Source organism: Clytia hemisphaerica, unplaced genomic scaffold, assembly GCF_902728285.1.
Source record: "Clytia hemisphaerica strain Z4C2 unplaced genomic scaffold, Clytia hemisphaerica genome assembly, whole genome shotgun sequence".
NCBI classification, from domain to species: domain Eukaryota; kingdom Metazoa; phylum Cnidaria; class Hydrozoa; order Leptothecata; family Clytiidae; genus Clytia; species Clytia hemisphaerica.
This window is the reverse complement of record NW_027104594.1, coordinates 470926-498918: the sequence shown is the minus strand read 5'-3', so window position 1 is coordinate 498918 and position 27993 is coordinate 470926. Positions and strand designations below refer to the sequence as shown.

The following is a 27993-nucleotide window of genomic DNA, read 5'->3' as shown; positions in this document are numbered from 1 at the left end:
AAAAAACCTTTCAAATCACGATCACGTTTTCACCACATCACGAAATCACGAAAAAACAATTCCCAAATCACGTAATCACGCTAAAAAAAGCCCCTATCACGTCATCACGAAAACCGCTTGGGGGGGCCTCATGAGAAAAACTTTGTCTGTTTTACGATGGATTTTAGAGTCTCCTTTTCAAAGATAAGATGTCCAACTGGATGTAATTTCGACAAATTTTTACACTGTCGTATCTTCTTTCTTGAGATCCCTGCAAAATAAAATTTTTTTTTTATAAGAACAAACTATATAAGAACATAAGACTTGGATGGCTTAAATATTAAGCACAAGTTTAAGAACGTTTTGAGGCTTTGCGGACTATCCACCAAAAACACCGAATTTCTAAGGCAGTTGTAATAATATTCACAAAAGCATATTAAGAACCATTTTTAGTTTTAAAAACTCAGAAAGTTATAGTTAAGAACATTCGAAGGCCTCGAAAGTTTTGTACGTTTTTATAAAAAAAGTGTAGCTGCCTCAATCAGATTATATAAAACTTTCTTCTTTGATTCCTCAGTTAAAGTAACTACGAAACTAGGTGTGTCGAAACTACGCATTTCGCCTCGGTTTTTCAAGCACATCAAACAGACTTTTCTATAGACAACTTAATATAATTGCCTCAATTTCCTAAACATAAATAACAGACTTTTAAACGAAAACTTACCCTTCTTCATCGTCATCCATTTTATCTTGCAGATCTTGTGTAGCCGTATCATGGAGAAGCAGGACGCCCAGGGCGCAAAGACCGCCCAAAACGCCATTGATGGTGTAAGGCAGATGTTTTGCTACGTCATAAAGTGGAGCGGATTGCGGAGCCACGATACCACCGATTCGGCCGCAAATCGAAACGAAACCGTAGGCTGATGATCTGAACAATTAAAAGTAATACGTTTTATTGTTAGACTATTTTTCGCATCACTTTAACTTCGCTTCTAAATTTTAGGGCTCTTCTCCTTCCTTGGGGTACCGTCCGGGGAGCTGCCTGGAGACTGAATTTACCAGTAAGTTAAGAGCAAAATTTTGAGAATGCTCGGTGTTGAGCTGGCCATATTTTCTTAATTATTTCAAGGATTATTGGTCGAATGGGCCAGAGTGGAATCTTCAAAATTTCTCAGACAAAAGAAAAAGTGAAGATTTGCGCTGTTTTTGCAGTGCCGTAGGAAGCAATTTGATATTGGGGGGGGGGGCATAAGTTCAGTGAGACCATGAGGGCCAACCACTAAATACTAAACTAAAATAATTCGAATAAAGGCAACATTTAAAGGTAAAATATTCCATTTTATGAAAAAAAATCACTTTCAAAAAAATTATGGGGGAAACTACCCCTACCACCCCCCCCCCCCCGGTAGCTACGGCACTGTTTTGGGATGATGGATTGAATCTAGCGCTTTTTTGGTTTTCACACGGAATGTTTTTCTATATCTGGCGTTAGTTTTCCTTACCTATACGGCTTCTGTGTTAAAATCACGTGGTTTGTGAGTTATGGATGGGAAATAAGTGGCTTAATGTCCCATCCAAAATTTATATCTCTAGTCCCTAGATGGAGGCTCTTTTAAACTCAATGATTCAGCCGACGGGTATATGTGAACGTATGAAAATAACCTAAATACCAAAGCCGTGGGTCTTGAAACGTACTAACTTATAAAATGGTATATCACGAGATGTTTGGGTTTTAAGATCAATAATTTTTGCGGAGTTAGCATATTTTCAGACATTTCAGCTGAGTCAGCAAAATTCATTGACCTAAATATTTCATGATCTGAAATAAGTGGCTTAATTTCCCACCCAAAAGTTTTATGTCTCTAGGCCCTCCGAGGCTTTAAATTCAGCCGACGGGTATTTGTTAACGTATGAAAGATAGCCTTAAATACTAAAAAATCGTTATACCAACCTCAACATTGTAGGGAATATTTCTACAGTGTAGATGATAAGTGAACCCCAGGCTCCTGATAGAAATAGCCTAGATACCAATACTCTCTTTATACCAACCTCAACATTGTAGGGAATATTTCTACAGTGTAGATGATAAGTGAACCCCAGGCTCCTGATAGAAATAGCCTAGATACCAATACCCTCGATATACTAACCTTAACATTGTAGGGAATATTTCTACAGTGTAGATGATAAGTGAACCCCAGGCTCCTGATAGAAATAGCCTAGATACCAATTCTCTCTTTATACCAACCTCAACATTGTAGGGAATATTTCCACAGTGTAGATGATAAGTGAACCCCAGGCTCCTGATAGAAATAGCCTAGATACCAATACCCTCTTTATACCAACCTCAACATTGTAGGGAATATTTCTACAGTGTAGATGATAAGTGAACCCCAGGCTCCTGATAGAAATAGCCTAGATACCAATACTCTCTTTATACCAACCTCAACATTGTAGGGAATATTTCCACAGTGTAGATGATAAGTGAACCCCAGGCTCCTGATAGAAATAGCCTAGATACCAATACTCTCTTTATACTAACCTCAACATTGTAGGGGATATTTCTACAGTGTAGATGATAAGTGAACCCCAAGCTCCTGATAGAAATAGCCTAGATACCAATACCCTCTTTATACCAACCTCAACATTGTAGGGAATATTTCTACAGTGTAGATGATAAGTGAACCCCAGGCTCCTGATAGAAATAGCCTAGATACCAATACTCTCTTTATACCAACCTCAACATTGTAGGGAATATTTCCACAGTGTAGATGATAAGTGAACCCCAGGCTCCTGATAGAAATAGCCTAGATACCAATACTCTCTTTATACTAACCTCAACATTGTAGGGGATATTTCTACAGTGTAGATGATAAGTGAACCCCAGGCTCCTGATAGAAATAGCCTAGATACCAATACCCTCTTTATACCAACCTCAACATTGTAGGGAATATTTCTACAGTGTAGATGATAAGTGAACCCCAGGCTCCTGATAGAAATAGCCTAGATACCAATCTCTTTATACCAACCTCAACATTGTAGGGAATATTTCCACAGTGTAGATGATAAGTGAACCCCAGGCTCCTGATAGAAATAGCCTAGATACCAATACCCTCGTTATACTAACCTTAACATTGTAGGGAATATTTCCACAGTGTAGATGATAAGTGAACCCCAGGCTCCTGATAGAAATAGCCTTGATACCAATACTCTCTTTATACCAACCTTAACATTGTAGGGAATATTTCCACAGTGTAGATGATAAGTGAACCCCAGGCTCCTGATAGAAATAGCCTAGATACCAATACTCTCTTTATACCAACCTCAACATTGTAGGGAATATTTCCACAGTGTAGATGATAAGTGAACCCCAGGCTCCTGATAGAAATAGCCTTGATACCAATACCCTCGTTATACTAACCTTAACATTGTAGGGAATATTTCCACAGTGTAGATGATAAGTGAACCCCAAGCTCCTGATAGAAATAGCCTTGATACCAATGCACAAACTGTCTTTATCGTCTCCGAATCTTCTGCTTTGGTAGCGTAACCGATAGTGATGACGAAGGAGGAGAGAGCGGTGCACGTGAATAGGATAACTGTTGTGTATTTTCGACCAAATCTAAAGTGGAATGAAAGTAGAAAGTTCAGCTTCAATTACATCATAGTCCGTATAAAACTCTGGTCCGGAGGCTTATTGTTTTTAACTTTTTGTTAGCTTTTTCCTTTGTTAATATCAAAAGGTAGGGTTTGCTTGGGCTAGTAAACCACGTCGTTGTATTTCGCTACAGCTTAAGCTTGCAATGTCTATATGTTCACTGAATACAAACCACACAACTCTCCCGCGGCAATTTCTATTTTTTATAAGAACTCTTTATAAGCACTATTCCTGCGTTCCTGTGTCCAAAGAAAGACAGACGCTTGCTAGTCTAGGTTTGTAGAACGTCACTCAGAGAGTATCAACTATATTTGAAAAGGGGATGTACCGCCACACCGGAAAGAAAGTCCAGCAGGTGTAAGTAGATCCTTTAAATACTCCCAGTACGACAGCTATTCGATCTAAAGGTCATGGCCCCGTAAGCGGAGGTTGACGGTTCTTTTCGATGGTTTTCATCCAGATTTTGGATGAATATTGAGCGCTGCGATCGGCTAAAGGAAAGGAAGCTTTTAAAGCCAATCAGAACAGATGATCAATAGGTCAATTAAAACATCTTTGAAGTCTTCAGGTTACTTTGCGAAGCTTTAAAGCCAATCCTTAGTTATAAATTTACCCAAAACCTTACTCATTCTTATAAAAAGAAATTTTACTTACTTTTTAGTCAACGCCCAACACATAATCAAGCTGCACCCTTCGCCGACGCCCATTAGTGACATATTAGCTGCTGGATTACCTGATAACAAACTAACTCCAAAAGTCAATGCATAATACGAATAAGCGCATGTGAACCTAGAAGGAAAAGAAGATTGATTGTCAGGGGAGTATTCTCATTGATTGCCATCCATTTTCCATTGGGAGCTTTTGGGCACGTAAAAATACATCAAAATTCGAAAACGGCCTTCCTTGGGGTACTGTCCGGGGAGTTGCCTGGAGACTGTATTTACCAGTAAAATTCCTTTTTAAAAATACTGATACAGAAGTTTTATGTGTTTTGAAAAAGACTTGTCGTCTCTTTTAATCGTTTTCATTTAAAGTAGGTCTGGAAATGAATCTTAACTCATAAAATGTCATAACGTAACTTTGAATTTTCAAATAGTTTTTGATTTCAAATGCGCATGCGCATCCAAATTAAGGGCTCTGGTCATAGTGAAAAATAAATTTCATTATTGCCGACCCAAAAAAATATCAGCGTTTTGATTGGTCGAGAGCATCGAGATATTTGCGATATTTCATATTTCTCTAGTATGGAAATATGACCGCGTTGAATTTTGGGGGACTGGGTAAGCGGCGGGAGAAAAATCAAAACAAAACAGCCGAAAAGAACTGGCTTTCGGAGAAACTGACTTGGGAGTCAAAGGGAAAACGCAACAAAAATATTTTCAGATTAACTTTTACTTTGGAGTTCTTCCATAAAAGATACTAAAATCAAATCTGATGAGCTAAGAAATTATAAAACTACTTGAGACCACCCAAATATTTTCAGCTTTTGGTATAAAATTCGTTCGTGTGATAAAACCAAACAGTTTTTTATCCATGCATACAAAAAAACTTGAGATTCTTGAATGTTTGCCAATAAAATTTCTCATAACATAGCAAGGGAAGTGAAATGTCTTGTATTAAACCAAATGACGAGTGATTTTTATAAAAGTTCTCTCCTAATTCTCGTTCTCGACGAGGTACGTCCTTGAATTTTCAACTCAACAATCATTACATCTTCCTTCTAAAATTCAAAACATTTAAAGCTTGACGATAATCAAGAAAGTATCCAAATTGTATTGCTCTTGAAAAAATGTTGTTCTTTAACCATTATTACAAGCATACATTTCCATCATGGGACTCCTTTCCTCTGCTATTCTTTTCCATGCATCGAAACAAAAACATAGAAAAAGACTGAATGTTATCAATCTGATTAATCCAATGATGAAGGGTTTCTTGTCTATCGAAACAATACTGTACACCATCTGCATTTTGAATTATCAATCTAGAAACTTTCAAATACATCTCTGAAAAATCTGCAACTCTTCAAAACAAAACTTCTGGATCGAAAATGATCGAAAAATGCTTTTCTGTTTTGTTTTTGTGTGAATATTTTCTGCGGGAACATATCGAATTTTTTTGTTCGAATCTAACGTTCGAATTAGATTTTCGAATAAAAACATTCGAAACTACACAGAAGAAAGAAGCAAGGCGGAAGTAAGTTTTAAAACAAAAACAAAAAGAGATTTATATCAGGACAATTTTTTTGAGTCGACAATAAATTAGTTATCACATGACTTCTCGTGCAATACTCGATATTTTACTCGTTCCGAGATTTTACCGATATTTTTCCTCGCCTAAAGGCTCGGAAAAATATTACGGAAAAATCTCGGCACTCGTAAAATATTTCTCGTATTGCACTCGAAGTCATGCGATAACTAGTACGAATTTGAAGATAAAATCTTATGTTTTCGCTTCTTTGGCATGTTTAAGAACAAACTGCTTTTGAAAAAATGAATTTAAGTAATTACATCATGAGTAATTAAGGAATAAGTGTGACATGGACCTTAATAAAACGTCAAAACGACGCTATTCATATACAAAAAGCAACGTCGCTATGAACGCTTGGCTGCCACAAGCCAGTTATCCCTGTGGTACATGTTTTTTTTATAAGCATTGCACTTATAAGCATATCTAGGCTCAGATATGGGGAAAAATTAAGCATATGGCAAAAATTACTTGAGCCTAAGAAAAATGTATTTTTCCTGATTCTGGCTTTTTTTGGCTGGAATTTTACGGATTTTTCAGTATTTTCCTAAATTTATACTTTAGATTTAAGCATCCCCTCAAGCATTTTTCAGCCTTATTAAGCTTTCGACCTAAGCATCTCTGAGCCTGTTTTCGGATTTTTGTATGCTTATAAAAAAAAACATTTATTGCCGACCCAAAAAAATATCAGCGTTTTGATTGGTCGAGAGCATCGAGATATTTGCGATATTTCATATTTCTCTAGTATGGAAATATGACCGCGTTGAATTTTGGGGGACTGGGTAAGCGGCGGGAGAAAAATCAAAACAAAACAGCCGAAAAGAACTGGCTTTCGGAGAAACTGACTTGGGAGTCAAAGGGAAAACGCAACAAAAATATTTTCAGATTAACTTTTACTTTGGAGTTCTTCCATAAAAGATACTAAAATCAAATCTGATGAGCTAAGAAATTATAAAACTACTTGAGACCACCCAAATATTTTCAGCTTTTGGTATAAAATTCGTTCGTGTGATAAAACCAAACAGTTTTTTATCCATGCATACAAAACTTGAGATTCTTGAATGTTTGCCAATAAAATTTCTCATAACATAGCAAGGGAAGTGAAATGTCTTGTATTAAACCAAATGACGAGTGATTTTTATAAAAGTTCTCTCCTAATTCTCGTTCTCGACGAGGTACGTCCTTGAATTTTCAACTCAACAATCATTACATCTTCCTTCTAAAATTCAAAACATTTAAAGCTTGACGATAATCAAGAAAGTATCCAAATTGTATTGCTCTTGAAAAAATGTTGTTCTTTAACCATTATTACAAGCATACATTTCCATCATGGGACTCCTTTCCTCTGCTATTCTTTTCCATGCATCGAAACAAAAACATAGAAAAAGACTGAATGTTATCAATCTGATTAATCCAATGATGAAGGGTTTCTTGTCTATCGAAACAATACTGTACACCATCTGCATTTTGAATTATCAATCTAGAAACTTTCAAATACATCTCTGAAAAATCTGCAACTCTTCAAAACAAAACTTCTGGATCGAAAATGATCGAAAAATGCTTTTCTGTTTTGTTTTTGTGTGAATATTTTCTGCGGGAACATATCGAATTTTTTTGTTCGAATCTAACGTTCGAATTAGATTTTCGAATAAAAACATTCGAAACTACCTTAAAGGAAGAAATTTTGGCGGGAATTTAATTTGGCGGATGGCTAAAAAAGTTTTTTCATAGGGAATTTAATTTGGCGGATGGACGAAAAAACTAAATTTGGCGGGAATTTAATTTGGCGGTCGCTTAAAAATTTAACATTAAGATGGCGTCAAAACAGCGAAAAATAGCAAAAACACCTTAAAAGAGATCATATTTTCAAAATGTTTAATTTGGCGGGAATTTAATTTGGCGGATGGCGGAAAAAAGAAATTTTGGCGGGAACTTAATTTGGCGGATTTCAGTCAAATCCGCCAAATCCGCCAAATTTTCTTTCCGCCAAAATTTCTTCCTTTAAGGTACACAGAAGAAAGAAGCAAGGCGGAAGTAAGTTTTAAAACAAAAACAAAAAGAGATTTATATCAGGACAATTTTTTTGAGTCGACAATAAATTAGTTATCACATGACTTCTCGTGCAATACTCGATATTTTACTCGTTCCGAGATTTTACCGATATTTTTCCTCGCCTAAAGGCTCGGAAAAATATTACGGAAAAATCTCGGCACTCGTAAAATATTTCTCGTATTGCACTCGAAGTCATGCGATAACTAGTACGTATTTTTCACAAAAAAGCCTAATCTCCTCGGGGAAATCATTTTATTGTTTCAAACTTTTTCTAAGATAATGACAAATAATTTCTTTATTTGGATTTTTTCGGAAAAATTTTCTATTTGGCTACATCCCAAGTTATAGCTGTTTTCGTATGGAAATTTAGTGAAGAAAATTGCCAAAAATGAGGTTTTTTTGAGATTTTAAAGTAAAGATACTTCCACAAAAATTTTCCGAAATTGTATTTTTAGATATTAAATAGATACATCACCTGAACCAAAAAAAATTCCAAATTTTTTGATTTTTACCGAGATTAGGGCTTTGAAAGGTGAAATACTCTTCTTCGAAAAACTCTTCGTTTTGTTCTTCATTTAATTTTTTCATTTCAATTTTTCGATTTTCGAAATTCTAAAAAGTAGGTCTAACAGGACATATAAAAAAAGTTATACATTAATATTTTTAAAATACAGAAATTGCCATTTAAGTTGGTATAAAATCGAAAAATTGGGTATGTCCAGAGCCCTTAAGTGAAAATGCCACAGGGTGACATAGGTCCCAGCACTCCTAGGTCCACCCCTATAGGAACAGAACCGAAAAAATCGAGCTGAGAGAGATAAACCTTCCCTTAGCACAGCTCATTCAATATGCCAGCGACACTCTATGGCCTCTATAGGTTAAGGATCAGAGAAAAATTCAAAACAAACCAAAACTTTATTAGACTTTGTGAACTTTTTTTTGCCAAAAATTTTCAACTTACCAGAAAAAGCCAAATAATGGACATCTCCATCTTGTAGCTTTGAATTTGAATAAAGTCATATAATTGTATTTCAGAGCGTTCTCTTTTAATTTTGAACTTTCTTGATCGGCGACCGCTTTTAAGTCCGTGAGATCTGGTTTCGCCCGCTTGTTATGTTTTGCAATTTTTTCCACCACTTCAACTGCTTGCTCTGTTTTACCGTGCTGTAAAAGCCATCTGATGCTCTCCGGTGTTAACCTGAGAAAGAGAATTTACTATCAATTGACTCTCTCTCTAATTCGATCTTCAAGGGATCAAAAATCTTCGGATTATAGAGAGTAATTTCCACCACCTCCCAGCTGAGGGGAAAGCCAAAAGACCCTGACAGAATTTTTTGGAAAATCTCAGATCCAACCCCCTAAGACTAGGGCATTATAACCATTGAGTTTCAAGCCCGAAGGGCTAGAGGCGAGACTCCTGGATGGAAATGAAACCACTTATTTCCCATCCAGAATGCCCGCGCGTAGTTTTTACACAAACGCCGGATTGAAACTAAAATCTATCGCTAGATTTCAAAAAATGTAGTCCTCCAAAACAAAGGAACCGCTAGATACAATCCGTCGTCATGATTACGGCGTGTTCTTTGAGCGTTTTTGATGGGAGAAAAGTAGCTTTAATTTCTCTTGCCTGAGAAGGGTTAAAACTCAATGATTATAACTCAAAGCTGCAATGTTTGCTGATGGAGTAGAATACTTGCACACATCCTACTAAGATAATACAGATTTCAAAGGGATTATCAGATGGTTTGAGATCATTGGCTGGTAGATTCTTTATATAGTCCTAAGCTAAACCTCTAAACCTTTTTAACTAGCTCGAGATTTTCAACTTACAAATTTTTTACTTTTAGCAAGAAAACAATAATATTTTGAATTAGACAAAAATGTTTAGAGGTTTTGTTCAGGATCATGGAAGGAATTTACAAGCCAAAGATCTTAGATGGAAAGATAAGGTCGCACTGATACAGGGGTGTAATAAACTTACCACATGAAAATAATAAATGGAGCTCCAGTAATAGCTGATGCTATACACAAATGTCTCCAATTTGGTAACAAGGAATAAAGTCCGCCCAAAATGACCACCCCTGACGCCCAAAATGGAATAAAACCAATGGCGGAACGCCACGATGTTCCAATATATTCCAAAACGTAGATCGAGTTTAATACCAAGAAACCTGAAAATGAAATTGTATACAGTTAACTCTATCTTATTCGATTTTTAAGTTACTGCAAAGAATCTTGTGAATTTGGGAAAGACTCGAAATGCAAATATTTTTTCCGACTTTCCAGCCATGTTCAATCCATTGTTGACAATACTACGCAAAATCTTAAGGCTATTAGATTTTCTATCCTCAAAAACCCAACTGGCACACAACGTTGTTTTCAACGTTCATTTAACGCTATATGGACGTTGTTAACATTACATAAACGTTGAAATGACGTTGTGTGCCAGCCGCAAAAGGTCGATGGTCGACTGAAAATCTCCATTGGATAGTTCGAAAATCGGAGAAAATCGGGCTACCCTTACCTCCGAAGTCAACTTTTATCAAAAATGAAAATCTTCATTGAATAGTTTGAAAATCAGGGAAAATCTGGCTACGTAGCTTAGTAAAAGTGAAAATCTCCATTGGATAGTAAACAAAATTGGGGAAAATCGGGTTACATTTACCTCCGAGGCCGATTCCGACAACGAAAGCGCAGACCATCATCATAATCCAGTTGGCACTGAAGGCTTGTATGAGAATGAAAACTACACTTAAAGTGAAGGCGAACCATGAACATTTTTGCCGCCCTATCCAGTCACCTAAATTAATGAAGAGATAGATTATATTTTGATTAGAATAAGGGTAGTATTTGTTATTTATAAGATATGCACCACTACAATGACTTCACGAAATTATGCAACGTTTCGGTTTTTCTTCCACCCAATACGTCACTTTTTCTATTGTTTAAGTGACGTATTGGGTGGAAAATTTTAGAAGTTCTCAGAAGACTCTCCAGTGGTGCATATCATGAATATTTTGATCAGAATAAGGGTAGTATTTGTGTTTATTTTAAGAGGTTCAGAAAGAAAATGGAACTAGTAGTATTGGGGTATAGTAGCTTGTCAGATTAAAAGATTAAAATGACACTGAAACTTTTCGCACCTTGCACAGATATAGAAAAAATGAAATGGAACTAGTCTATACTCGCAGACTACAGGAGTTGAAGCAACATAGTACGCCATCTGATATTGTGACGTCACTAAATTAAAGATACACTTTTTTCTCGGCTGTTTTTTTTTTGGCACTTGAGCCTCAAATTGTTCATTTCCTGTTTTTATTGATAGGTTGTAATTGTGGTGTTGTAGGCTTCATACCCAATTGTTACTGTTTTGACCCCTAAATTGCTTGAAATTGAAATTGAGTAATTTCAGGTCAGCGATTGTCTTTAAACTGTTCTTAATTTTTGGCGATTTTGAGCTTCATTGTTTAATTTTTAAAAGACTATCTAGTGCGAGATCTAGTGTTTTATTAGACTATGCTATAGTCTATGACAAATCACTATCTAAGAAAAAAAACCCAAAGCCGAAGAAAATTCGCAAACGGACGGTTTTTTTGCCAAAAAGAGTTTACAGTCGGTAGAGTTTGCCAGTCTTCGAAACTCTCCCACCGATTTTTTCCGAATACCACCATATTTTATCGCCTTTACTATCACTGTAGCGGACGATAACATCGTTTAGTGTTTGATACGAGGTTTAATCATAGTCATTATAAAAAACCCCGGTCTGGCAATGTCTTGTTTTAGCTTTTTGTTCAATTTTCTTTTGTTACAAACAAAAGGCAAGTTGCTATTTGCATACTTTTTGATCACATAACCAAAATCTTCTCTTTGGATTGGTCTATTTTCCAATCACATGATCAAAAAGCTTTCAAAATAAATCGATTTTTTGGTACGTAAGCTCCATCTTTTAACAATAAGAAGAGACAAAAGCCTTCCAGACCAGTGTTTTTATAATGACTATGGTTTAATCCTACGAATCATCTTTTTTTAGTTATCAAAGCAGCAGATTTGAACCATCTATTTAAAAAAAAGAAAGAAAACCATCCGTACCAAGTTGGCCAAGCACTCCAGCACCGACCATCACGCCAACCATTTGTGAAGTTTTAATCCAAGTTGGAATGTAATCTAAACCGCATATCAAATCCCACTAAAAGAATAAGAAAAGGAAAACGACAAGGTTAGATTTTTTTATTACTACATTTTACTTTGATTACCTGGATTACCTTAAGGGAAGAAATTTTGGTGTTATCCGAAATCGTTAATTACTTTACACTTATAATATCCGCTGGCCAAAATTCAAGAGTCAAGTAAAAATCAAGACCCCCTTCTCACAAACCCGGTAAGATTTTGCAGCCATTTAGGGTAAAAATGATGGGCTCAAACTCGAAGGAGATAAATATTCCCGTATTCGTTGTGGCTGGGGATTAGAAAAATTCAGTTTCGACGGAAAAACAATACAATATTTTGTAGGATTATTATCAGCGGGACAAAAATATTGGAGTATAAATTTTCCACTGGGGAGGATATTTAGGCCAATCTTTCGAGTGAATGGGGTGTCTGTGAGAACGGGGTGTCAAGTAAGACATTTGAGGCTCAAGTGTGCGTAGTTAACTAATTGTTTGACAGGTCTTAAATTTAACGATGCTGTCTTTAAATTTAAGCATGTTATAACGCAGATTTGGTCAAAATTAGCCAAATTAAGTTCCCGTTAGATTTAATTTTTCCACCAGCCACCTAATTTTGAATTCCCGCCAAATTTAATTATTATATTCTTTCCCCAAATCTGTACTATCAGGCTTTAAAATTACCTTTACCTCAACAGTTATAGTATGTGTGATCATACCGTCGTTTTGTATAAGATTCCTTTGCCACTTTTCTATCGGAAAAAAACTATGGGTAGTTAAAAAACGAGCTTCAGAAAGTTGGGCAGTTTCGTGGGTTAGCACAAGATTTTCCGTACCTTTAGAAACAAACCCTTTCCAATCTCACTCCAGTTATCCCGGGAAAAATAGCGGAAAGATTCCGGAAAAGTGACAAGAATCTTAGTGCAGAAACGGGAAGCTTGTACAAAACGACGGTGCATAAGAGCGAGTTTATGTATGTGTGTTTTTCTGTGACGGAGACGGTAATTTGTCTACATTCTATACTAACTGGGGGTGACGATAAACAAACACTTTTACCGTTTTCGATTTAGCAGATCAAAACTGCGGGTTTTTTCGAATCGCTTCAGTCACTTTCCCGTACTCAAAAGTGCAAATACATAAACTCGCTTTTATACAATCCAAAGGAGGGTCACTGAGACAGGGATGTCAAAAAGTAAAAGACAAACTTGCTTACCTCAGCAGTTATGGTATACGTGTTATCATACACAATAGAATCGTTTATGCCGAGTGGCGAACAGTCTTTTAAACGATTTACATACAACGTTTCATTGGCTGTAAGGTGAAAGAACTAAGTAAAAACTTTCTATCCAAACATTCGATGTTTCTTTATCACTACACGCTTTTTTTATAAGAACAATTTTATAAAAGCACGAGGCTGATTATTTGCCAAAGATTAAGAACTATTTGAATGCATTATGAGCCTCAGATTTCGCAAAATACTAAGAAAATATTACTTTTAACAAATTTTCAGTTTTTAATTAAAGAAACTAAGCGTGTTAAAGTCATTTAAGCCTAGAAATTTCAAAAATTAAGAACGACCCAGCCTGAGCTAAAATAATGTACTGACTCAAAAGTATATAAATGATGTAGTCGTCTGGTACAAGCAAAAGTTAGAAAGAACGGCGAAAGAAAAGAGGCTTGAGCGGAAAATGATTACAGCGATGCATATGAATTGGGTAGAAAAAGTTAGATTACGTAACTCGGTAAATTTTCAAAGCAAGGATGCATATTATGAATCTGAGATTTCTTACGCATGCGTAACTACTTACTTATAGGGTCAATTTCCATTGTTCGCTTCCACCAATCTGTTTTCGCACCTCCGAAACTAATAATTATCATACACCACGCCATAACAATCTTGGGTGTAAAATGGGCGAAAATTAAAAACGCCTGCCAACGCCCCATGTCTCCTATCGCTTCAGAGATAATATGCTGATAACTTTTGTTTGATTGGTTGCTCTCCACTTCGGCCTCTTCCGGCTTGACTGGTGCCATCTTGACCTAAGGATAGATGCATTAATTAAAATTTAAGTTTGACCCAAGTTTTCGAAAAAGGTCTAAAAGCTATCTATCCATATCTTACCATATATACACCCTTGTGTCACAGACCCCCGCCACATTGGAAAATTTGGCAAAAATTTCGTCCCCAGTGCTCCACTATTGGAAGAAGCTCCACCGGGGTTGTGAAACAGGGATACTTAATCCTCTGTACTATTTAAAGAAGCTCCATCGGGGCTGTGAAACAGGGGTGTATATATTGCTTATTGCAGACTAGAACGTACTTTGATAATATTGCTACTGTGATGATGTTGAATTTTGCTTTGAGCTCAGAAGTTAGACTGAGAGTATTTTCACTTTCTCAATTTCAAAACCTCTAGACAAACAGCTCAAGGTCTCGAAACAAAACAACAACAAAATTAAAATGAAAAAAAATTGTTTAATGTATACTATAGTAAATTGATGCAAGTTTATACCAGAGCTCCTTACAGTTCAATGCACCAGGTGAACGAAAAATAGGAAAAAACCTTTTGAACTCTAATACGAAAACACCAGTTACTCGTAAAGGCCGCCCAAATAATATTATGTCACTTAAAGCCTTGTTTGTTTGTTTACCTTAATACAAAGGGAACCTTTCTGGTCTCGCTTATTTTGACATTCCTTGTCAAGAGTCTAGTAAAATATGACCTGGGAAGGCGAGATGCTTTTTGCATAACCTAGGATTTAGGGAACGCTCTATTCGAATGACCACGCTAATGCCTTTGTATTCTCCTTTACGTATCTTAAGGGATTTTATGTCTCTTCACTCAAACCCAGAAACCTATTTTCCCATTTGCTGAAAATTTACAGCTATATGATATTTTTCAGCTAGTGAGGGTAGAAATAACGGACTGTAACCAGGGATATGTTATAGCGGAGCTGGATAACGCACATTTAAAAAAGCCTTGTTCTATCTCTGTCCCTGACATTAAAATTTGATATGAAATTTAACTTTTTTAATTACAAACTCGTGAAATTTGGATTTCCTCTCAGCCAATGATTCTGCTGCTGCATTTATCGTTCACGATTAAAAACTTTTAATTATCAAGAGGGTCTGTAAAACATTGTGAATGACAATTTAAAAAAATGAAAAACATTGTTTTCATTAGTAAAGTTATAAGAAGTTTCTTCTCTAAGATTATAAATAGTACTTTTTCATTTGAAATACCGCGCTACACCGCGGGGTGCCTCACTTTCTAACTGATATTTTCAGATAGCAAGTCGGTATGTCTGATTATGGAAAAAATTTCAAGTCAATTGAAACAATATTTGTCAAAATATTTACATCCGAAATTTTTAAAGAGAAATTATGAAAGCTTCTCAAATTCATAACACACGCTGATAAAAATAGATTTCATTTACAAGGAAGCTTTTGAGGTATCTTCTACAAATATTATTTTGATGAAAAGCGGGAACATCATAGCAAAATATGTGCAAACGTACTGCATAAATACTTTGTCTGTTTCATTTTTCTTATAAAAACAGAACACTCAAGGGGACAGAGATGGATTTCTATTATCAACAGTTTACAATAGAAAAGACAAAGAAGCAATCCGCTAAGGAATTCTCGTCCTTCATCCAGCTCCGCTATAACATATCCCTGCTGTAACACAATGGGTATTGATATTCCCATATAGAGTTTGGTGCAGGCTAAATTGACTTTCAGACAGCCGACTTTCTTTTAGGTTCTGTGTATAATGGCCATGGACCTTTGTTATACACATGTGATCGAGGTTAAATTCCCACTCGCAGCAGTTCACATGGCAAGTGGAAGAAGTATTTTAAAAGAGAGGATTTCAAACCTGTTTGTAAAACTGTCCATCTTTCTTCTTCATTTTCATTTATTCAAATTATCACTTCCTAAATTGTTTTTTGTTGTGCGGGAAAGCAGATTCATTGTTTTGTTTAGTTTAACAGAAAGAGTGGACGCACTCTTTTTTATGTAAGCATAACGTTTATAAGCATTTATAAGCTCAAACTCGGTAAAAAAATAAGCATAATGCTAAGCATACCTCCAAGCTGAAATGCTAAAAAGCTTGTGGAGATTTACTAAAACGCTGACCTTGTTAGGGTTACTTTCAAAGCTGTTTTAGCTTTCTTAGACCAAAGATTTTCGCCTGCGACGCCAAATTACAAAACGACTGCAATCTTTTGAGCTGAATCAATGTTCCAACTTAAAAATTCGAAATTTTCATGAACCCAAAGAAAATCAACAAACCGAAGTCTGAGCATATAAATAAATATAAATTAAGGCTGAAAATGAGATATTGTTAAGCATACCGGGCCTCGACCCGATTTTGCGATTTTGTCACTACCAACTTTTTCCATTCGACATTTTTGCTATCAAAGGGAAGCCTTACCCCAAGGGTCACCTGGAATCACTAATTTTCTACTTTCTAATATTGGTAGGAAAAATACCCAAAAATTGACGTGCTTTTATTTTCCTAAACATTAGAAGGGCGCAAACTGCCGAAAAATTGCCTCCTCAAATTGTACCTAAGATGGTAAAAGACTACACAGAAGTTCTGCTTCCCGCTTTTTTCTGCTTTCCCACACAAGGGCTCCTGATGTTTGAACGATTGTACCAAAAAGAATTGTTGTGCTATGTTCTTCAAAAATATATAGTCATAGTATATAATGGTCATATCGACCATTATATACTCGTATCGTTCCATTTTTCAACAACGATTTCTTCTCGAGAAGTTTAGAGTTGCATAATCAAAAAAAATTAAAACAGAAAAGTTTCCCCGCAGTGTGGTTTCGTGTTTTTTTCTCTGTAAGAACATTATTCAAGCTGTCAATGTCAACATTCATTAGTTCTATTTATACTGAGACGATTAATTTGTCTGAGACGAGCAATTTAGAAAATGAGCATTATGGAGGAGTGTACTTTCCATTCACGTTTCAATAAATAGGATCTCCTCCACAGATCACATTTTACAAACTACTCGTCTCAGAGCTAAACAATGAAATTCAAAGGGTCGACAAAATGTCTTACCTTGAAGGTCTGAATCGCAGACCTCTACAAAACCCCGGGTGATATTCTTATTTCAGCTTCAGTCATATCTCGCTACTTCGCTATCTCACTACTTCTTCTTGCAGCCACTTTTAGCTTTAGTTGTTTTCATTGAACTGCGATCGCAGTTTTTCGAACAAAGCTTCCACGCTATTGGTCAAAAGAAAAATGAAGCAATTCCATTGGTGCGATCTGACGTAACGGTTGAAGACAGTTGAAATGTATTCAATTTTTTTTCGAGCGCGCTACATTCTTTACGACGTAATCTTTTTCAAAGCAAAAAGGATTGAAGCCGAAAGATGCGATCGCAGCGCGCGCAAGTGAAGATCGATCTTATAGCGTATTTCGCCTCAAATTCTTATAAAAGTGTTATCTTATATAAACAAAATGGCAACAAGACTCTCTCACAACTCTACATACCTGATGGTATTTGAAATCATCTTTACTTGCAAGTAGACTTTGTCTGCTCATCTTTAGTAACGTAAGGATGGTCAAAACAAATCTGTGTCACTCCACCACCATCCAAAATACTTTTACAACAAAATGCTTATATAATATCGCATAACAATATTCCGATCAAGCTTCAACAAACAGTGTCGTTCATTCCACAATTCTTTTCTCACAAACTTTCACGTCACTGTGTCTTTCGTAAACATTTCGTAAAATTTGGCCAAATGTGTTTACTTTTTGTAATGATGACAATTTGATGACAAAAAGACGGTCAAAAACAGTTGTTATAATTACGTTAATGATATCTAATTGTTGAGTTTTTGTTTATAAGAACCAAAATCGAGATGTGTTTATTCTCTATTGAAAGGTCTAGGTGCTGGACGTTCTTAACATTGGGAAAAGGTTCTTAAGGGCTCTGACCATAGTCAAAAGATCGGTTATGAGATTTGAAGATAAAACTCGTGTTTTGAGTTCCTTGACACTTTTAACAAAAAAACTGTCTTTATAAGTTATTTGTGAATTTATTCTATCAAGAGTAATTAGCAATTTAATCACAAAAATGACGTTATGAACCTTAAAAAGACGTTGATAAAATGTTATAGTATCCTCTTTTACAAAAAATGCTTAGTTGTAATGGGTAATTAACCTTTTTCTTTCGAAATTTTTTTAAATTGTCTGCAAAGAATTGAAATATTTGAAATTTTTCGGAATTTTTTTTTAACTTGATGTATCAAAAATTATGACCGTTTTTCTTCCAAAGATTAGAATTAAAAAAATTGATCAAAAGCCACAATTTTTAAGATTTTGAGACAAAGAAGCTTTTACCTACTCTCGAGGTGAATCTTCAACCTTTCTCGAGCAAGAAAAAGTCAAGCCTTAAGTTTGCTCCTCATATTGAAATTTTATTCGAAAAACACACGGGTCACGTGTTCTGAATGGGAAATAAGTGGCTTCATTACCATCTAAGCGTTTTATCTTGAACTCGAAAGAGCTGGAAACGAATTTGTTTTATAAATATTCCTCAGGGAACCGAGTTTCTTTTAAGCAATGAATGCGAAATTAAAACCATTGAAAATGTAGGGCTGGAAACGAGTTTGATTTAAACGTCCCTCGGGGGTTCGAGTTTCTTATAATTGATGTTCGCGATAGTTACGTCACAAACATCACTTTCTTCGTATTCAAACAATTATCATGGTGATTATGTCCCTTGAGACATCAAATGATTTTTTTATAAATAGAAAGTAGTTTTAATAAAATCTGCTGGGAGTTAATCACCTTGGTAATAATTTCAAAACGAGGCAAGTGATGCTCGTGACGCAATTTATGAAAAGATCTATTGATGTACGCGATAATAAAATCATTAAAAAACGCGCTAAAGGGGCTGTGAACGAGTTTGGTTTTTACATCCCTCGGGTAATTGGATCTCCTATAATTGTTGAACAATATTTTCTATGTGTAAAAAGATTAGTTTCAGTTGCATTCGAATGTGACAAGGTGCATGTCTTTGATGTAGAGAGGCCAAGTAAGTTTGAGATCGGACTATATTTCCAACTTCTGGAGCTCTAATCATGAAATATTGGTAAGAAAGTTGTTTTTGCATATCTGGCCCTTTCTTCACATGTAAAATTTCTTTTCAAATGATTTCTTCCTAATTCTCATATTTCATATTTCATGTTTTTTTTATTTCTAACAATTTTTTCAGACCATCTCGTTTGAATCTTCAAATCGTTTTTTAATGTATTTTCCTCTCTGTAGGTTGGGTGATTGATCAAAAAATACGCACGACTCGGGGTCGAATTAATGAGATACAGGGGTCTAAATCCATATGAATAAACTACATAAGAAATGAGGCTTCGATGGCCAAAATATTAAGAACAAGTTAAGAACACTTTAAGGCTTTGTGGACTGTGAAACACCCAATTTCTTAAGAAGATTGCCTAAAAAGCTCACAAGATGATGAAAATAAGAACATGTTAAGAACATTTTTAGGTTTAAAACTTAAAAAGTTAAGAACATTCGAAGGCTTCAAAACATTTTGGGTGTTTTAAAAAAAAACTTTATTGGTCAAAATGTACCTTTGTCGCACACGCTTTTTTATCGGAGCGTGGTTTTCCTATTTCATCGCGGATATTCTTAAATTCGGAAAAGTATTCTTATACCTAAATCAAAAATACAGCATAAAAATTGAAAGTTTTGAAAATTGCTTAGGGACATTTTGTAATTTACTTTAAAAATGCTCTGAAAATGGGAATAATGGGTTGCTAAGTTCCACGATTGTGATTTTCTTAGAATATTCTGAAATTATTGGCGATATTCATCATCTTAATATTCTTATAGAGCGTCATCTTGGAAAGATGGAGTTTTCATTTAAATTTCAAATGTTTTTAAATTTAGATTGATTACCAAGTGCAAACAAACCGAGATGGTTTTCTCGATATCGCACATGTGTTTCACCAAAGGGAGGCTACATAGAAACGAGGCTGGATGAATTGAATTGGAACTTAAGCATCAGCCAAAGGTTTGTTCTCAAATCACATTTTGTTTTAAATACTGTAAAATATTTTGTTGATTTTTCAATGCAATTGATTTTTTCAAATTTGAAAAAAAAAACATTTGAGAACCTAGCAAGGCCAAACTTACGAGAAGGGTTATTTCGTAATGGCACCTTTGCTAAAAAAAAAAAATTACCGTATCTCAATTTGAAAAAGTTTTATGTTTTCTCAAATTGAAATGCATACTGTACTGTACATGTATAAAGTTAGCTTTAAAGTTGCAATTCCTAAATGTTTTCAAAATTTTACATATTTTACGTAAGCTGTATTTTTTTTTGATTTTTCAGATTTTGATCTTCATGTACCCGATTCAAACTTATCAAGAACGTTTTGAAATTTGGATCGACATAGAATGTTTAGTCTTTAGAATGACGTCACTCCCTTTTCGTACAGCTGCCCCAATCACACCAAACCGAGGCTAGAAAACAAAATCTGGATATGGAGAAAAGGTTTGTAGTATTATTCTACTTCAATAAGGTTAAGCCAAAGGCTAATGTTCAATCTTCTATCTAAGACTTGGAGAAGCCTTTGCTTCTTTGTAGGATTTGAAGCCACTTATTTCCACATAGTAGCGTGGCCCCGTGGTTTTTCGTTCTAGTTCTGAACTCGAAGTAACATTTATGCCGCTAAATTTTTGAAAAATGTAAGGTACGAAATCGAAAAAGTAGTTTCAACCCGTCATCCGAAATGCGGCGCAAGTTTTAACGCTTAACATTTTGTTTCTTGGAAAGGTAGACGATTCCAATGAAGTATAAGCCCGAAGGGCTAGAATCGAATCTCCTTGGTAGGATTTGAAGCCAACAAATCCTACCAAAGTTGCGCGGCCTTGAGTGGCTCGCCTGGTTTTTACACAAATGACATATTGAAACCATTTTAAACTAAAATTTACCGCTAAATTTCGAAAAAAGATATCAATCGTAAACAAAGGAATTGCTAGATTCAATCTGCCGTCAAAAATACGGCGCATTTTTAAGGCTTCACTTTTTCTTGCCTGGGAAAGGTTAGAGATTCTACTCTAGCCCTTCGGACTTTAAACTCAATGGACGATTCACCTTTAGCCTTGAATCTTCTCAAAAATTTCGTAAGTGTAAAACGAAATATTTTCACACGTTTCAATTCATTTTAAGTCTGCTTTTCATGTTTTGAGATTAATTGTGAATTATTGACCAGTGATATTTTAATCGTTGTTTTTTTTACAGGATGGCCATTAATCAGTTATTGAACGTCAAATGGATGTTAATTGAATGTTAAATGGACGTAAAATAGATGTTGAATTGGATCGAGAATAATGTAATGATGAAAGACTACTTTGGATGGTGTGGTTTTTTTCCTGAAAGTATCTGAACATTTTCAATTTGGACAACCTCGTAATTATAACATAAGGATACGTAATAGTTATCGCATGACTTTATATTTTACGAGTTCCGGACTTTTTCCGTAATATTTTTCCGAGCCTGTAAGGCGATAGGCTTCTGCTCATCCTCTAGCGAAAAAAGTTTCATATATAGGAGATATATCTATAGAGGTCAAACTAGTAAGGCGAGTCTATGTTGGTTATTTAAAAAATATTTTATTCGTTAGTAACACTGTTTTTAAATGGGACAATTTTATAATAACAATAATTCTATAATCAATGAATTTTGAGCAAATAAAAAGGGTCAAATTATTAAAAATCTGCCCTAGAGAAAAGGATAAGAACAATTTCAGGATGCAAGTTAAAAAATAAATGAGCCTCATTACCAACTTAAAGGTTCTTATAAAAAAGAGCGCACTCTTTGGGAAAGAAAATGATGTGATAGTTTTCGAACTTCTCGAAGTTGCGTTTTTGATTTTTCGAAATACTATACGAACTTTAACACTTCTTTTCTTCTCATTAGGAAGCAATGTGTCAAATTAATTTTTGGTTCTTTTTATCGATTGTTTTCTTGATGATTACTTAAGGTCAAAAAGAAATTCGAATTCCCGGGAATTAATTCACGCGGTTTTTTCGTACTATGGACACTTTTCTTAGATTTTCCTGGGGATTTTTTTTTAATGAAAAAGTGCCAAGTTTGTAATTCGTGGGTTCTAATTTAATCAATTTATTTCAAAAAATATTTAAATATTTTATATTAATATTAATTTCATATTAATTTCAAATTATAAATTTATTTATTATTTCATGAGAAAAAAATTCTAATGCCGATGCAAAATTTAATTTGTTTTCATATCTCTATCTGGCAAAATTTCTTATAGGCACAAAGAAATGTTCTTATAACAAAATAAATAACCTTTTATCAATTCTTATAAATTCAAAATTTGTTTCGGCTAAACTATGCTTACAAACAATTTCGAACAATATCAAACTATGCCTATAAAAAAGGGCTTGAAACAAAAAAAAAAGTGCTTTAGATAAGATATTCTTATAACGAAATATTCTTATCATCACTAAAGAATGTGCTCCTAAGAAAACGTTACATTGTGCTTATAAATAACATTTTGACAAAAATTTTTGGACCAAAGTTTACGCCGTCATAGCGCCGAGGACAAGGTTCCTAGCTTTATTTGGCTCCAAAACCGACCTGAGCGACGTACTAGTGCCGATACTGAGGTCCCCAGAAGGCAACTGTCCACCCAATAGCCCAGAAAATCGAGTTTTCAGCGAAATTTACAGCTCGAAAAATCAGCATTACGAAGGAGTGCATTTTTGACCATATAAGGTATTTTTGTTCACTTGAACACTCCTTCGCGTTGCTTATTTTCAAAATTTCATAAAAATTTTCAATCAAATCTCTGCGGTGGAGTGCACTTTTTACCATATAAGGAAATTTTTAAACATTTCACTCTCCTCCACATTGCTCCTGAAAAAACTTCAATTTCATCAAGGGTTTTGGTCACATTTTGGTCGATTTTTCTGAGCGATGAAAAAAATTTCAAAGGCAAAATTTTAACTCGATCATAACATTTATTTAGAGACCCTAGACGATGTTTTAAAGGCAATCGTTTCGAATAAGACGATGAAAAGACGAGATTAAAAACGACTGAATCAAGCTGAATTTTGACCAACGAAAATAGAGAGCGGGTAAAATCATTCGAAAATAAGTCGGTGCAAAATGTTTTTCTTAATAATTTACGCAAAAATCGAAGAAAATAGAGACAACAAAATTCAATGCAGGTGAGGAGACTTATCATTTACGAGAATTTGAAAATATACTATTGATGTAAAGAAAAAATCTTTCAAGAAAAATATTAAAAAATAAAATATTTCAAAATAATCAAAATTTGATCAATATTAAATACAGTTGACGCTCTCTAATTCGATTTTCAAGGGGAATCGGATTTTCATCGAATACGGGAACGTATCGAATAGTAGGAAGTCTCCCTAATCCGATAAACACGAGGTGAATATCGAATTATAGAGCTGAGAAAGAAAAATATAAGCGAGACTCGATTGGTTTGAACGCGAATCAGGATAAATGTCTAAGTTCTTGCTGAAAACCTAATTTCTTCGGAAGAAAACTTTCGATATTTGCCTTTTTTGAAAAGTTTTGAGGAATCGAATTTCGAAGTTATAATTCAAACGCAAAAAAATCGAAAATTTGAATTTCGAACTCCGGCCTAAAGGCATTTTTACACGCTAGAAATCGAATAAGAGAGCGAAAAACCTTCAAGGGACTTCAAATTTTCATCGAAAACGGGAGCTTATCGAGTAATAGAATGTCAAATAGTAGAGCGTAGTTTATGAGAGTTTCTTAAGGAAATTTGACGGTGACTTTCAATTTGATCGAAAACGGGAGCTTATCGAATAGTAGAACGTCGAATTAGAGAGCGTCCACTGTAGTTTAAATTTCACCCTAAGTAAGAACGTAAGTAATATTAACAAAATTTTCAAAGAAGAAATTTCGCTGATATTTCACTGGCCATTAAAATCATTAGGAAACACAGGTCAGACCCGGGGGGGGGGGGCACCCGACTTTCGACCCTATGGCCCCTTACCGGGACTAAAAAGGAAAATTTGTGAATTTCATGACCCTAATTGGGACAAATTGGACCAAATTTCCATCTTTCCGGGGGTAAAAAGAAATGTTCCTATTTCTCCGACCCTTATAGTGGGACTGACTTTTTCCGGGACTTTTAAAATCCAAAACAGGCACCCTTAAAGGCGGCCCATACAGTACCCCCCCACCCCGGGAGTTTAGTCATAAAATGTCTACAGTCTACAGAAACATTAGAAGAAATAATTTAACGCATCTCTAACCCACAACTTACACAATTTAGCAGAGAAACAACCCACTCCCTTCCCACGTCGCGTCGCGCAAATACAAATGGTTACAAACTCTATTTTATTCTGCTGTGACAGTATAAGCGGCGCGCCTCTTTACTCATAAAAGCTTTTAGTCTTTTAGTTTGAATCACAGACCTCAACAAAACCGCCGGTAGTAAAGAGAGAAAGAATCCATTAGTGGATGTCAACAGCAGTTTAAAAATCCTTTAAAAGTAGAACTTACTTTAAGTCAACTAACAAACTTCTTGCTTCTTGTTGTGGTTGCTTCAGTTTGGCATTTACTATTGCTTGAAAAGGCAATGGTGCTAAGCTACCATTTGTTGGATTATGACTGAACACCTCTAAGTCAGAATGAATGGCAGAAAACAGAAAACGGAAAACGCTTTTGACCTTTTTGCCGTCCGTCAAAATTCACACTTTGTTTTGTTTTTGTTTTGACCATGTTTGCACGCAATATTTATGTGTGTTATATTTTTTGCTTCCTATTGTATTTGTAAATTAGTTCCAGTCCTTTCAGTCCAGTCATAAGAAAACCTTTTTTCTACTATAGTATTTTCCATATGCATAAAGTAATAGCGCCGAATAGCACAGTACTCACTTTGAAATTTCCATCGGATCAAGAATTTTAATGGTTTGACAAATCAACAGCATTTTAATTTTTTTTTCAAGGCCATACTTTTTTTCGGAACCTATGTTACAGAAAAGTTACAGTTTAATTTACCCCCTGGACACATTGACTCGTGCATTTTTACATATTTTCAAGCACTATTATGCGAAAAAACGAGATTATATTTCCCACATACGAACTCTTTGGAAAATTCTTTGCTGTCAGATATTATGACATGACAGAAAAAAAATTTTGAAATTTGAGTCGCAAAGATATTGCACATTTCCAACTTTTTGTAATCAAATCCTCAGCACATTTAATGAACCTTTTCAGGCCAAGAAGAATTTTGGTAATTGTTGTTGAATGGATATAAAACGGAGTGAAGTGACCTTATAAGAAAGAAACTGGTGTATGGCTTTTGCTATCTTCAGGGTTTAATTCCTTCTAAAATTTCCTTTTAGACTTTTACGGAATAACAGCAAAAAATGTAAACTTTTGATTTGCACATCTCAAATTATTGAAATCATATTACAAAAAGCTTAAACCTGTTGACCCGACACACCTAAACCCATTTGATCTGTGTAAAAGAATCAACAAAAATTTCAAATTTTAATGTCCTCGCCGGAGGTAACTCCACAATCTAGAGTCAGAGATAACTTCCTCGAAACTTTCCTTTTTACCCCTATTTTGCGCAATTTTTCTGAATTTACGTTTTTTTGTAAAATCGTGTTGGCTTGAAATAAATAGCACAGTGATTTGGTTCACTGAGGGCGAAGGGGCTCCTTAATTACCCCTTTTCTCTAGGGGCTGAGTTAGGTCTCGTATGCACATCGGCGTATAGTCATTTTTTCTTTTGATCATGAAAGTATAGTCCTTGAAGAGTCAGAAAACGTGTGTGGCGTTATTTGGATCAGGCACAAATTTCCATAATGGCGGATTTTAGATTTTCAACCCTTTTTAGCCCTCTTGCTTGAAAAATTTTTTTTTTCAACTTTAAACATAGTAATATTATATACCAATCGATCACAAATTTTATGCTGATTAAGAAAAATGTCAGAACCATGGTCTTCGTTAATTTCGTTATCTGGAGATATGAAGCACTTTCGATTTTGATTTTTTGAAATGACTACTTTTGGTTCCAAATTTGCGTGGCTGTAACATTTGATTGGCTTACTTGATTTACTTGAAACTTTCGGAGGGTCTTGCCTACCGTTCTAATAATAAAATTCAGGAAAAGTTTTTTTTCTACATGAATTTCGAAATCCATAATGGCGGATTCAAAATTTTCTTTCGTCACATGGGCTCTTAGGCTCTGCTTGCCTAAGAAAAATATTTTTTGAGCTTAAAACCCTGCATATTATATACCAATCGATCAGAAATTTGGTATTTCAAAACTTAGAAAACGTAAGTACTTCGTATCTCTTGATAACGAAATTTTCAGACCATGGTTCTGACCTTTTTCTTAATCAGTATAAAATTTCTGATCGATTGGTATATAATATGCAGGGTTTTAAGCTCAAAAAATATTTTTCTTAGCATTTCTTAATCAGCATAAAATTTGTGATCGATTGGTATATAATATGTCTATGTTTAAAGTCAAAAAAGTTTTTTTTTTCAAGCAAGAGGGCTAAAAAGGGTTGAAATCTAAAATCCGCCATTATGGAAATTTGAGCCTGATCTAAATAACGCCACACACGTTTTCTGACTCTTCAAGGACTATACTTTCATGATCAAAAGAAAAAAATGACTATACGCCGATGCGCATACGGGACCTAACTCAGCCCCTAGAGTACTTGGCAAATTGAAAGGTTTTCTCCTCAAATACAAAAATATTGAGAAAGTTTTTGCGAGGTTTAATTTAGTAACGGGAATTTTGCATACACGTTTTTTTTTTAAGAAACACACGTCGGTGAAAATTTTCGTCGGGGAAAAATTCGTCACTTGCTGGTAGTTGGTAAACGCATTAAGGCCGGGGAAAATATTCGCCACTTGTCCAAAATTTCTTCACTTTTCCCCGACAAAGTTTTCCCCGATAAGGTACACGTTTTTTTTTAAGAAACACACTTTTAAGAAACACGAGGCTCAGAATGCCTAAAAACTAAGAAACATCTAAGAAACATGCTGAGGCTGAGAATGAGAAAATAACACTTTTTAATTATTTTTTTTTAAGAACCTTCCAATCAAAACAAATGTGAGAGAAAGAAAGAACAATTTAAGGCTCAAAAGGATTTTTTAAGAAACATCGAGGCTGCTTGGTAAAACTAGTTTCTTGAAGAAAAAAAAACAACGTGTATTTTGTGAAAGAATAAGTCTCTCAAAAACGCGCGAGATAACATAACAAATACACACAAAAAAATGTTCAATCATATTTTCGATGCAAAACCGTCTCTATTATAAGCAAAACTTCAGAAACTCACAAATTTGATGTTGGTCGATTTCTCCATACCACCACTGATATAAGAATCTTCCTTTTTCTGGTTCTTTGGTTTGTTTCTTTCAGTATATCAAAGTAAAAAAATACTTGAATATCTCCAATCCTAGTCTGAATCGCAGACCTCTACAAAACCCAAGGTAGTATCTCTGGACAAAGAAAATATAGCTTATTAAGCATCCTCTATAAGGAGCACGAATCCGTTAGTGGATGCCGGCAGCCTACTCCAATCTGGGACATCGAAAATCGCTGCATCAAAAGTCTTCTAAACGTATCGGCTCAAGTATAATGAACACAAAATGTTCCTTATTACGTGATCTTGTACTGAGAACGGTTTAGACATTTCATTTCAGTGGAAAACTCATCAAATTTTAATAAGATTACACGTTTTTTTTTTTATAAGAACGTCAAAAATTTTCGAAGGGTTCGGATGTTCTTAGTTTTTTTTGATTTGAAGCCTAAAAATGTTCTTAAAATGGTCTTATTTTCAGCATTTTTTGAGCA

At 35.1% G+C, this 27993-nt stretch overlaps 2 protein-coding genes and 2 long non-coding RNA genes across 8 annotated transcripts; 2 read left to right on the top strand and 2 right to left on the bottom strand.

The window, feature by feature from the left end:
* Positions 1–12: 12 nt before the first annotated feature.
* Positions 13–3178, bottom strand: LOC136823790 (solute carrier family 22 member 19-like). Of its 3 annotated transcripts, none has more exons than XM_067079963.1 (3): positions 3104–3178; positions 704–907; positions 13–250 (listed from the first exon to the last, which is right to left on the bottom strand). In XM_067079963.1, exons 1-3 carry the CDS (start codon positions 3109–3111, stop codon positions 220–222), a joined length of 243 nt encoding a protein of 80 aa, XP_066936064.1. In that variant the 5' UTR covers positions 3112–3178; the 3' UTR covers positions 13–219. The 3 variants fall into 3 exon arrangements, with proteins under 3 accessions (XP_066936064.1, XP_066936063.1, XP_066936062.1); XM_067079962.1 differs by lacking the exon at positions 3104–3178 and adding an exon at positions 2127–2201; XM_067079961.1 differs by lacking the exon at positions 3104–3178 and adding an exon at positions 1931–2103.
* On the top strand, positions 831–4424 carry LOC136823791 (uncharacterized). The gene is made up of 2 exons (XR_010849068.1): positions 831–921; positions 4296–4424. It is a non-coding gene; the product is annotated as an uncharacterized lncRNA (long non-coding RNA).
* On the bottom strand, positions 3208–27801 carry LOC136823789 (solute carrier family 22 member 7-like). 3 transcript variants are annotated; one of them, XM_067079959.1, is made up of 9 exons: positions 27476–27801; positions 13902–14133; positions 13307–13404; positions 12020–12116; positions 10596–10730; positions 9912–10101; positions 8892–9128; positions 4289–4423; positions 3208–3598 (listed from the first exon to the last, which is right to left on the bottom strand). In XM_067079959.1, exons 1-9 carry the CDS (start codon positions 27500–27502, stop codon positions 3388–3390), a joined length of 1362 nt encoding a protein of 453 aa, XP_066936060.1. In that variant the 5' UTR covers positions 27503–27801; the 3' UTR covers positions 3208–3387. The 3 variants fall into 3 exon arrangements, with proteins under 3 accessions (XP_066936060.1, XP_066936061.1, XP_066936059.1); XM_067079960.1 differs by lacking the exon at positions 27476–27801 and adding an exon at positions 24675–24863; XM_067079958.1 differs by lacking the exon at positions 27476–27801 and adding an exon at positions 17606–17836.
* On the top strand, positions 19090–20618 carry LOC136823990 (uncharacterized). The gene is made up of 3 exons (XR_010849085.1): positions 19090–19214; positions 20030–20153; positions 20475–20618. It is a non-coding gene; the product is annotated as an uncharacterized lncRNA (long non-coding RNA).
* Positions 27802–27993: the final 192 nt, after the last annotated feature.

What these genes read in the sequence shown, in the direction of transcription:
- LOC136823790 (XM_067079963.1), bottom strand. An exon ending in ATGGATGACGATGAAGAAGG is followed by an intron (nt 251 to 703) that starts GTAAGTTTTCGT and finishes TTTATTTTGCAG; the next exon opens with GGATCTCAAGAAAGAAGATA.
- LOC136823789 (XM_067079958.1), bottom strand. Translation starts at nt 17,656, where the DNA reads ATGAGCAGACAAAGTCTACTTGCAAGTAAAGATGATTTCAAATACCAT. An exon ending in AATGGAAATTGACCCTATAA is followed by an intron (nt 13,405 to 13,901) that starts GTAAGTAGTTAC and finishes TTCACCTTACAG; the next exon opens with CCAATGAAACGTTGTATGTA. An exon ending in CGTATACCATAACTGCTGAG is followed by an intron (nt 12,117 to 13,306) that starts GTAAGCAAGTTT and finishes TTATTCTTTTAG; the next exon opens with TGGGATTTGATATGCGGTTT.